The 11911-nt window shown below is 40.1% G+C and overlaps 1 protein-coding gene and 1 long non-coding RNA gene across 3 annotated transcripts in view; one reads left to right on the top strand and one right to left on the bottom strand.

Moving 5' to 3' along the window:
* The first annotated feature begins 7 nt into the window (after window positions 1-7).
* Window positions 8-11911, top strand: part of PTPN12 (protein tyrosine phosphatase non-receptor type 12) — a 112444-nt gene continuing 100540 nt past the window's right edge. For both annotated transcript variants that reach the window (XM_049642852.1, XM_049642853.1), the window contains exon 1: window positions 8-468. In XM_049642852.1, coding sequence (XP_049498809.1) covers window positions 370-468 — 99 coding nt within the window. In that variant the 5' untranslated portion in view covers window positions 8-369. The remainder of the gene's footprint in view (window positions 469-11911) is intronic.
* Window positions 10073-11387, bottom strand: LOC125930810 (uncharacterized). Its single transcript, XR_007460255.1, has 2 exons — window positions 10776-11387; window positions 10073-10493 (listed from the first exon to the last, which is right to left on the bottom strand). It is a non-coding gene; the product is annotated as an uncharacterized LOC125930810 (long non-coding RNA).

The following is an 11911-nucleotide window of genomic DNA, read 5'->3' on the forward strand; positions in this document are numbered from 1 at the left end:
GGGGGGGGGCAGGGAGAGCGGAGAGCCGTGTTCCTGAGGCGGTGGCGGCGTCTCCCAACGAAGGAGGAGGAGGGCGGGGAAGGAGGATGGAGCAAGCTGGGGGTTGGGGTTGGCGCTAGCCGCAGCGGCTCGCCTCGTACTGTGGGAGAGCGGCCGCTGCTCCTGGAAGTTGTGGGGTCGGGAACCGGGCCGGTGCTGCCGCTGCCGCCGCCTTAAGCGGTGAGGAGCCGAAAGGAGTGGCGAGGCTAGGCGGGGGTCGGGAGGGAGGGGAAGGGCCGGGAAAGCGAGCTGGGGAAGACTGAGCGAGCTCTGCGCCGGGCGGGCGGGCGGCGGGGGGGCCAGCCACCGCAGCCGGGGGGACGCGGGAGGATGGAGCAAGTGGAAATCCTGAGGAAATTTATCCAGAGGGTTCAGGCCATGAAGAGTCCGGACCACAATGGGGAGGACAACTTCGCCCGGGACTTCATGGTGAGTCCTTCTTGCTGTCGCCTCCTTTCGCCGGCACCGGAGCCCACCACCGCCTCGCCCAGCCGGCCCGGGCAGCCAGCGCTTTGTGTGCAGCTGAGAGGAGAGGGGCGGAGTGGCGCGCACCAACTCCTTAGGGCCGGGTGGTCTCGAAGGCCGGCGGGAGGTGAGACCGCCTCCGCCCCTCGGCCGCCTTCCCTCCCATCCCGCTTTCGCGGCCCCCACCGCGGGCGCCAGGGGCGCGAAAGGAGCGGCCCCGGCGGAGCCCGCACTCTGCACCGCCGCCGGCGACCACCTATTGTTTCTCGGGCCGGGAATCGAAGCCGAAGGAGGTGCAGACCCGGGGCGGGAGGGGGGGCTCGTCCCTCCACCCCCACTCCCTAACCAGCCTGCCCCTCCTGGGAGGGTCGAGGCAAGGTGTCTACCCTGGGTGGAGAGCAGATCGCAGCTGATGGAGGGACGGGGGTGTTGAGGTTGGCATTAACTCCTGGGGTCCCTTTGCTCAGGCTGGTCTCAGAAGTGGGCAAGGGAGGAGTTCTGCCGTTTTTTGGGTTCGCAGTTATTATTCCAAGGCTTGGGAAAGGATTGTCCGTAAGGAATCCCTTGGTTTGCCCAATTCCATCTACCCTCGTCCGGTCTCTTGTCTCTGGAGACCCAGGTTTGAGATGGGGTTGGGGTCATCGTGACTTTAGGTTGACGGGGTAAGTGTGTGTGTGTGTGTGTGTGTGTGTGTGTGTGTGTGTGTGTGTGTAGGGGGTAAGTGTGTGTGTGTGTGGAGGGGGTGATTATCCTGAAGGAAGCCTACTTCGGACTCCCTAGGGGATATTGTCGAAGGCGGAGGGGATGTGACTATCACTTCCTATCCGGGGTGGGGGTGGGGAACTTGGGAACAATAGTCCTGGTGGGGCGGAGGCAACGAAACGGGCTGAAGCCCTGAACTGGGAGATAACCTTCTCAGCCTCCCCCCGCCCCCCTCTTTCCGCCCTCTGCTTGGTCTGGCTGGCTGGAGAGGAGGTTAAAAGTCTTGTTCGTGAAATTGCTCTAGATACATCACTTATTGAGGGGGTCAGATACAAAGGCGTGGGACCAGAAGTCGACTTCCTACATTGTCCCTCCGGCCCCCCTTTTATTTTTCTGCTGGACAATGTTCCCTTTAGGGTTGTTTCTCGGCTTAGGAGGCGGTGGTTGCGGCTGCTGCTCCTACGGATATTGCGCAAGACTGGGGCGTTGGAAACTCTGGAGGTCTGGGGAATGGAAAAGGAAGTGGGACTTTGGGAAGAGGTTGCTCCTTAGCCTTGGCGGGGTTTGAGAATGGGAAATAAGCTAGGGAAAATTTTGCTCCTGGGCAAGATACAACTCCAAGAATAAGCACTTAACTCCGAAATTCTCGATTGTAAAAAGGATACACAGTTAATGTCTATAAAAATGAATGAGCAGCAAACGCTGGCTAGTTTTTGTTTCAAAGTACAGTTTAATTGTTTACAAGGTGCAGGTGATATGACTTTTAGTACTGAAATGCTTTTTCACATTTTAAAGCGACTCCAGTCTAGTAAAGCTTTAGCATTAAAATTGTTAACAGCTTATAAAATAGATCGTTGACCTTACTCAATATAATAATGATATTGTTGAGCTTTGTGATTCCCGCCTTCCTAGACCAATAATAGAGGATAGGAGTAAGATTTTGTTAGTATCTTTTCAGAACAGAAAAATATAAATAATCTATGACTTATTTTAAACATTTTCTGTTGATATTTAGGCTATGTATTTTTGAAAAATTAATTTTTGGTCGAAGTAAAGGTAAGGAACATTTTCTCGTCTTACATTGAGAATTTTGATTGTGTTCGTATCTTTTGGGTAGTGTCACCAATAATTGGATGGAGTCCCTTTTTTCTATATTTTTAGCAAAAATAGAAAATATTTACTTAAGATATTTTAAAAGTTTAAAATTAGTCTATTGCAGTCTTATTTTGGTTATGGAAGAAGAGGTGGTGTGGTCCTTGGTCACTTCTCCTTTGCATGCTAGTCATCTGGTTATCCCTGGGCACATCCTGTCAGGAAAGAGCATTGTTTGGTGATGAAGGCCATCAGGACAGGTGCCCAGTCTCTGAACTACAGGGGAAGTAGCCTTGGGGTTTGTGCTTTGGGGATGAGTCAGGGATTCCTATTGGAGATTTCATTTCTGAAGGACTAAATGAGTTTCTTTTTTTTCCATAATACCTAGGGATACTAGGTGAGTCTACCTTCGAGATTTGATGACTAAGGCTATTCTTTTATAGTGCTTGCTTTTTTTATTCCATGACTTGATAAGCAATAGCTATAATTAAGACTGCTAGATTGTGCTTTTTCCCTTGGGTGGTATGCTGGTGGGAAACCATGCCCTTCTACCATGGAAAGAGAATAGAAAATCAGCTAATAATTTTAAGTGTTCTGTTATTCTTCAAATCTTATGTGGGCTAAAAATGCATTTTTAAATTTTAGCATTTTAGAACTGAGCCTTAGAGATAATCTAGCTGTTATAATCTTGTTCAAGTATAAAGTACTAATGTTCATTGTTTCAAATTTGGAAATTATAGACTAATTAATAATGCCTTACTCTTAGGAAGTGGGTGGACATCCAAAATGTTTTCTTTCCATTGTTGTATCCAGCCTACCTAGTCCCATCACTCAAAGGCTGTCTCTGTTTAATGCATCTGTGTGACCATACGATATATTCCATTTTACATATATATATTTTTTCCATTTTGTGTATATATATACATATATATAGTCCATTATATATATAAATATATATATGTATTTTAAATGTTTATTTATTTTGAGAGAGAGAGCACGCATACGCATGTGAGCAGGCGGAGGAGGGTAGAGAGGGAGACAGAGCATCCCAAGCAGGCTCTGCATGGTCAGCAGTGAGCCTGTCGCAGGGCCTAACTTACAAACCGGGAGATCATGACCTGAGCTGAAGTCGGATGCTTAACCTACTGAGCCACCCAGGTGCCCCAATATCGTTGTTGTTGTTTTTTAACTTAACATTTTGATAAGTGTTTTTCACTTGCAAAAGTCATTTTCAGTGGCTATATAATATATTTCACCTGGCAACCATTTTATAGCTTAACCATTTGCTTGTGGTTGAATGTTTAGGCCATTTATTTTCTGTTATTACAATGTCATAATTCTGTAATGAACACTTGTGTGTAAAGCTTCCTTATTTTGGAGTATTGCATAAGATATATTCCAGTAGTGGAAGTACTAGGTAAAAGGATATAAACATTTAATACAGATCTATAAATAACCTTTTGAAGAAGTATCAATGTATACAACTGTCAGTAATGCATGAGTGTTCATTTAATTATCTTGCTCTTTGATAATTTGATGATCGGAAAATAGTATCTTGTTTTAATTTGAAAATTTTCCACCTGTCATTAACTATTCTTTGAGTTTTCTATTTTTGGCCTTGGTGTGTTGAGTCCTCCCCAGCCCAACCCTAGAAAGGAGAAAACTAAGATACTGAGATGGTGTAAACTGTAGTACCAAGATGATTACTTGCATGTTGAAGGTTAAACATCTGATTTGTGGCAGGTCCGGAACTTGGTTTCTCCTATCTTGACTGCAAGTCTTCTTTTTTATTAAAAAAAAATTTTTTTTTAATGTTTATTTATTTTTGAGAGAGACAGACAGACAGACAGAGTATGAGTGGAGGAGGGGCAGATAGAGAGGGAGACACAGAATCCCAAGCAGGCTCCAGGCTCTGAGCTTTCAGCACAGAGCCTGATGCGGGGCTCGAACCCACAAACCGCGAAATCATGACCTGAGCTGAAGTGGGACGCTTAACTGACTGAGCCACCCAGGCGCCCCATTGACTATAAGTCTTCTTTGCAAGATGGCAGACAGTGATCATGACAAGTAAACAAACGTATAAGGTAGAGTGGTGTGCATTCGTGTTTGACAGACCTGGGTTTTACTCCCATCTCTTTCATTGGCTAGCTGTCTGACCATGAGCAGGCCACTTAAAATAGGATGACTGATCTTTTTTTTTTTTTTTAACGTTTATTTATTTTTGAGACAGAGACAGAGCATGAACAGGGGAGGGGCAGAGAGAGAGGGAGACATAGAATCTGAAACAGGCTCCAGGCTCTGAGCGGTCAGCACAGAGCCCGACGCGGGGCTCCAACTCACGGACTGTGAGATCATGACCTGAGCCGAAGTCGGACGCTTAACTGACCGAGCCACCCAGGCGCCCCAGATGACTGATCTTTTAAAGAAGAAAAATGCTACTTCACAGGGCTGAGGTCTGGGACTGACGTTTAGGGTCATCATCTAACAAATTATTGTGCTAAGGTCTGTGTATTCTCATATGGCTAATTCATATAGTCAGTTACAGATAACTAGACATAGAAAGAAAGAAGTATCTGGGCTTTGTTTTCAATCATTTTCTTGTGCGTTTTAAAGCTTTGTAATGTCTAAAACATTAAAACAAGAAGTAGATTTCTTCTGATCAGGCTAAAGTTTATCTAATTTACATTACACAGTTGTATATGAAAAAAATCACAAAAGACACTTAAGCTACAAACAAATATGGCAGCTTCAGCTTAAAAGCCAGCTTTCTCTACATTTATGAAGGTGAAAACAAAAACATAATAAGTGAATTCAGTGGAGTATTTAAAATATAGAATGCAACAGAGGTGTGAATTCTAGTACTTTTTTGTGAAATATTGGGAGGAGAGGATTTAAGGACATTTTTCTGAGGCTGAACTGGGTATAATAGCAAGCCATCCTATATTAATATGCTATTTAAAATAACTTTGATGTTTTAAACTAATCTGAACTTAATTTATCAAAGATACCCAAGAACTACCATAGAAGTTATTTATTTCAGGGGATTTATTATATAAAACCATTTGTTCTACAAGTGGTAATCCTGACAGAACTGCTCAAAATGACCAGCCTATTTGCTTTGTTATGATTAAATAATTGTTATACGGTTTTTATTTTACTATGGTAACATTAGTGACTTTATAAGTTATTTTAAGTAGGAAAGAACTTAACATTTTTCATCTCTATTATATACTAAACACTGCGCCAGATACTTTACACCCTTTCTTACTAACTCAACAGTTTATGAGGTAGATATAACCTGTATTTTACACATGAGGAAGCATACTCTGAGAGTTAAGTATCTTGCTTGACTTCAAAACCTCTGTTCTATTTGTGTATATATGTATGTATGTAATCTCTATACATACATACATATATACAGCACAGGTGTAGACCCCAAGATCAAGAGTCACATTCTCCTCCAACTGAGCCAGCCAGGTACCCCCAAACCTCTGTTCTTTTTGTTCTGTTTCTCCAGGATACATCTGAGGTCTCTTAGGACCTAGCTGGGACTAGGCTAGTGGTGGAGGGAGGGCACATCACCATGCAAAAGGATGGAAGTTTTAAAGTGGAACATGTTTAGGGAAGTGGTAAATAATCTGCCATAATTTATGGAAACCAATTTGACAATAAGTTATATTTTAAAAAAAGGAAAAGATAATCTGCTATAACTAATGCAGCAGTTCACATCTTTTGATCTCAAGAGTCCTTTACATTCTTAAAAATTACTGAAGGCCCCCAAAAAGCTTTTGTTTATTTATTATACTACAAATTAAAACATATTTTAAAAAATAGTACACTTTAAGATAATGATAATAAACTCATTCCATATTAACTATGTGATAGATAATTATTCAGAACAAAAGGTAGTGAGAAACAGCATTATTTGTATATTTTGCAAATTTCTACGTCTGGCTTAATAGAAGCCCCTCCCCTGCTTCACTCATACCATTGCAATGTTACATTTCACATAGCATCACATGTCATGTACTCTAGAAAACTCTACTGTATACTCCTCAGAGAATGAAACTGATTTTTAAAAATTATTGTGCGAAAGTCTGTGCGTTATCATATTTACAGGTGAGGAAACATGACTTAATATTATTAGGAAAAGAGTTTTAACTTCATGGACTCTGAAATGATCTGGGGGTGGGCTGTCCCTGAACCATACTTTGAGAACCAATGAGGTAATGCATGGTAAGGACTAATAACGATGCTGAGTAAGTTAGGTAGGGGTTAGATTGTGAAAGTTCTTATATCTATGCTATAATTTATTCTGTAGTTCAATGATAATAATTTTGAACAGTTCTACACTAAACTCACATGGATAGTGGGCAGGTGTTAAGAAAATACACATAGTAGCTGAGCATTCTAGCAGTGTTTCCTCCACCTTCAACCACTCACCCCCACCCTCTGGCTCCAGCCTGCTTTAGTATGAGCCTTCATTTCTGTCATTCAGATAGGTGCTAGTAGAAAAGCTAAGAATCACTACTGTTGGTCTCTGGAGAGCCACTTCATGCTTTAAGAAGGGTAAGCAGTGATTGGGCTCCTTGGTGGCTCAGTCTGCTAAGCGTCCTACTTAGGCTCATGTCATGTTCTCACATTAGTGAGTTGAGGCTCACATCAGGCTGTCTGCTGCCAGCACAAAACCCACTTCGGATCCTGTGACCCTCTCTCTTCCCCTGTCTCTGCCCCTCCCCTTCTCATTCTCTCTCTTTCTCTCTCTCTAAAGAAAAAAAAAAAAGAGGAAGCAGTTATTTGACAGATTTGTGTTGTAGAAAGTTGATTCTGATGGCAGTATTAAGGGTGGAATTAGTGATGGAGGAGAACATTTTTGGAAGCTGTTGAAATATAAGAAGACTAAGACAGTAGAAAGAGTATAAAAAGGATCTGATAAGGATTAAGAAAGAAGATTTAACACTTCACTAGATGTGGGTAGTAAAGGAGAAAGAAATATTTGCAGTATGACTCCAAGGTTCCTGGTTTGGTATACTATCACCCAATAGAAGATATCATTTGGTAGGGTTAGGAGTATGGGAGGAGAAACAGGTAGAGGGGATCAAGCAGAAGACGGTTGGAGGAGATTTCAAGGTAGGGGAGAATTTAGTTTTAAATGTGTTAAACTGAGGTGCGTGAAACATTGAGTAGAAATGTAGGGCTCAAGAGAGCTAGCTGACAGGATGGAGTTAAAAATTTGAAACTTGTCATATAAGCATGTAAGAGGTAGTTGCAAGTATGGGAGCAAATGAGTGTGTTCAGATAAACATATAAAGTGACCAGTTTTAGGTTGGAAAGCAACAGCATTTAAAGAGCAGTCCGAAAAACAATAAGTAAGTAAGTAAATAAATAAATAAATAGCAGTCCGAAAAGGAGGTTAGTGACTGTTCCTGAGAAGGTATGCTCGGAAAGAAGCGAAGAGAACCCAGAAGCTGTCAGAAAAGTCTGGGAGAGTTTCAGGAAAGGAGTAGTTAGCAAAATCAAATACTTCTGGGAGGACTGGTAAGGTAAGGTTGAGAAAGTACCCATTTTGTTTGCCAAATAGGAGTGATTTGGTCACCACAAATAGCAGCTTGGGGTGGAATATAGGAAGAATCTAGATTATAGTTGAGGAGAAAATAGGTAAAATGAGTATAATTTTTTTTTCCTTTTTCTTTTTTAAATGTTTATTTTTGAGAGAGAGTGAGTGCGGGAGGGACGGAGAGAGAGAGAGAATCTCAAGCAGGTTCCATGCTGTTAGTGCAGAGCCCGATGTGGGGCTCGAACTCACGAATCGTGAGATCATAACCTGAGCTGAAACCAAAAGTTGGACACTTAACCAACTGAGGCCACCCAGGCGCCCCAAGTATAAATTCTTAACATTTACTCTAACATTCTGAAAGCAGACAGTAGAAACTAGAGGAAGACAGATTGAAGGAGAACTCCCCTTCCACATTCTGCCTTTTTTTTTTTTTTTTTTTAGATAAGATAGATGCGGTATTTTTCATGTTTTTTAACTATCTGTTTGCCCTTTTTTGTGAAATGATTGCTTTTTAAATATGATTTTTTTTTTTTTTTTTTTTTTTTTTTTGAGAAAGAGAAACAGAGTGCGAGCGGGGGAAGGGCAGAGAGAGAGGGAGACATAGAAGCTGAAGCAGGCTCCAGGCTGTCAGCACAGAGCCCGATGTGGGGCTCAAACTCATGGACCACAAGATCATGACCTGAGCCGAAGTCAGATGCTAAACCAACAGCCACCCAGGTGCCCCTAAATACGATTTTAAAAGACAGATAATGAGAACTTGTCTTTTGGTTAAATGAGACCTCTGAAGTTTTTTATTTAAAGTTTGGATTTGAAATGTTAGAAAACAGGAGGGGAGAAAAGACTGAAAGCCTGGAAGGTCTCATGCTGCACAGCCAAAATATGTATACACATTTTCATTGTTTGTTAAATTGTTTAATACCATGGCTTGTAAGTGTTTTAAAAATCAGTAACAGCTTTATGGAGAGATACTTCACCTACAATAAAATTTATCCATTTAAGCTGTGTAATTTAATAGTTTTTAGTATATTCACAAAAATGTGCAGTCATCATTACAATCAATTTTTATCACCCCCAGAAGACACCCCCCCCCTCCATTAGCAGTCATTCTTCCTCCCTTACCTCCCCGCTAGCCCCAGGCAACTGCTAATCTACCTGCTGTCTCCATGGATTTGCCTCTCCTGGACATTTCATGTAAATGGAATCATACAATATGTGATGTTTTGTGGCGAAGTCCTTTGACTTAATATATATAATGTTTTCAAGGTTCATCTATGTGTTGTAGGACTCAGAAATACTTCATTTCTTTTTATGACTGAATAATATTCCATTTTATGGATATACTACACTTTGTTTACCCATTCATCCGTTGATAGACATTTGAGTTGTTTCCACTTTTTGAAATCTTTTCTTTATATAACAATAGATAAAATATATTTTATGAATAAACATTTATGTACAAATTTTTGTTAGGATATATGTTTTCCTTTATCTTGGGTATATACCTAGGAATAGAATTAAAGGGTGATATGGTAACTGTTGAACATTTTGAGGAACTGCTAGATTGTTATACAAAGCTGCTGTACATTTTACATTCCTACCAATTTCTCTACATCTTCACCAACACTTGTTATTGTCTGTCTTTTTGATTATAGCCATCCTTGTGGGTGTGAAGTAGGTTATCTTGTAGCTTGTAGGTTTTTAAAATATCTTAGTAAGTTTATATAACTGGTGCTGTATGTATGTCTAACGTGTCTTTCAAAGCTAGAGTGATAGGAAGTATTTTCCACGTTTTTCCATTTGAGCTAATTTTAGGGTTTTCCCATCGCAATTGGTTCAGTTTCTTATTCAGCCTTTGATGGGTATGTAGCCAAACATACTTGTATTCTAACTTTGCAAGTGGAAGTAAACTTTTAAGTAACTCTCCTGATATGGCTCACTGGAGACAGCATCCTATTACAAGTGTTAAATTCGCAAGAATGTTTGTCCGTATTTACTTTTAGAATACCGTTAGCTTTTTTCCCTTCAATATTTGACATTTAGTTTGGAAAAGGTTTGACAGTTTGAAACTGAAAGTAAGACCTTAACATTTAGACAGGTTAAATTTTTTTGTTCATGTGTTAAACACTTCTGTGTTTCTATAGCACTCAGTTCATTAGATTCATAAACATTTACATTTCTGACTTCCCGGACTGAAAGCCTCCAGGGCTAGCGACTTAATTATCTGTGTATCCTTCTTGCCTAATATAGTACTTGGCACTTAATAGGCATTAGTGGCCATTGCATGAGCAGAAATTGTAGTGAGCTTAAAATTCTGAGATGGAGAGGGGTGCCTGGGTAGCTCAGTCCACTGAGTGTTTGACTTATGGCTCAGGTCATCATCACGGTTTGTGAATCCAAGCACCACATTGGGCTCACTGCTATAGGCATAGATACTGCTTTGGATCCTCTGTCCTCTTCTTTCTGCCCCCCACCCCTTAAAAATAAATAAACATTAAAAAAAATTGTAAGAGATTTATTCTTCAAGTGGATTCTTCAAATGGTCTGAAGAGCTTGTCTCTTAGATGAGCTTGAGAACTGCTTTTCCCCTTTATATGCATAAAGATATACTTATACAACTGTGGTTGTATTTCATTATCCACTGAAAAAGAAAATATGAGACAAAGTACTAGACTGAATTCAAGAAAACATTTAGGTAAATAGGATTTTATTAATTGTAATATCTTCTGCCTAAATATGAAAAATAGAACGGTACATATTTTTTTCTGGATGCTGTCTGATATACATAAGGATTCAGGGAAACATTTAATGTATCTCCCATCCCATGAATCATACTTTGGGGACACTATCTTAGAATATTAATTTTAATAAAATATCAACTTTTAACTTTTGATTTTAGATTTCATTAATAAAATCTACATACCATGTCACTGGCGTTTCTGCAAAAATAACAATATCCTTGTAACTTGTGGGTGATTTAAGAGTGATTACAGCAATAGCTGTTCTCTTCTTGCCTCTAGTTTCTTGCCTCATCCAATCCATTCTGCATATTGTACTCACTTTCCTAAAATACCATTTTCAAGTGTTGGCATCTGTGGAATAATAGAAAGCATGCTGATTATAAAATCAGGATATGTGAATTTTAGTCCCAGTGTTGCTACTTAGTTCTGTTTACTAATACATTTATGTAGGACCATATTGGAAACATGTTTTTATTTTTGTTATCAAAACACGTAAGTTCAAAAACAACTCAAAGCTCCCTTTGATCACCATTAAAATTATTAGAATTTTGGATGCCTATGCCAAATTGAAGCATCAGATCAAAGCTGTGCTTATTTTCAAACTGTAATTATATGCTGTCTTCCCAATTTCCCTTTCTCCTGTCCTCCCAGTTTTGTAACTTTTGCCCCAGTTTAATATCACAAGGCAAGAGGATAAAGTCTGTACTTCTTAACTTGGCATTCCAGAGCCTTTTAAATATAGTTTTACATTACCTTGGCAGTATTAAACTCCTGTACTCTGTAGTATGTATCCTCTTCCCTCTAGAATAAGCCATTTCTTGTCCTTGAGCGTACCCACTGAATGAATGAAATCTTATCTGTGGTTGTACTATTAAATTAAACATACTTTTTCCATTTCTTAGCAAACTTTCCTTATAGGCCAGTACTCTGAAGGTCAAAACACTAAAAATTTAGAATGGCTTTACCATGTTCACCCCGAACTCAGAAACAAAAATTAATTCTCATTTTCTGGGATAAATATTTTAGCTCAGTTTATCTAAAGTATTCTCCGTTGTAAATTTATCTCATTGTAATGATATCTCCACTGTAAAATTCAATTTTTAATGTCATGGAAAAAAGCCTTGCATTAAATTTGAGTTCAAGACTCGTTTAAAGCAAGCCCAGTGATATGCAGTTATTCTAACCCTTAAGACCCTAAGTCTCATCCAAATAGTTGAATTTTTCTCCCAACATTTTGTATTTCCTGTCATATATTTACATTTTAGATTCTTTAGAGTCTAAAAAATTTTTTAGATTCATGCAGTCATACCTTGTGAAT

The sequence above is a fragment of the Panthera uncia genome, chromosome A2, assembly GCF_023721935.1.
Source record: "Panthera uncia isolate 11264 chromosome A2, Puncia_PCG_1.0, whole genome shotgun sequence".
Classification (NCBI taxonomy): Eukaryota; Metazoa; Chordata; class Mammalia; order Carnivora; family Felidae; genus Panthera; species Panthera uncia.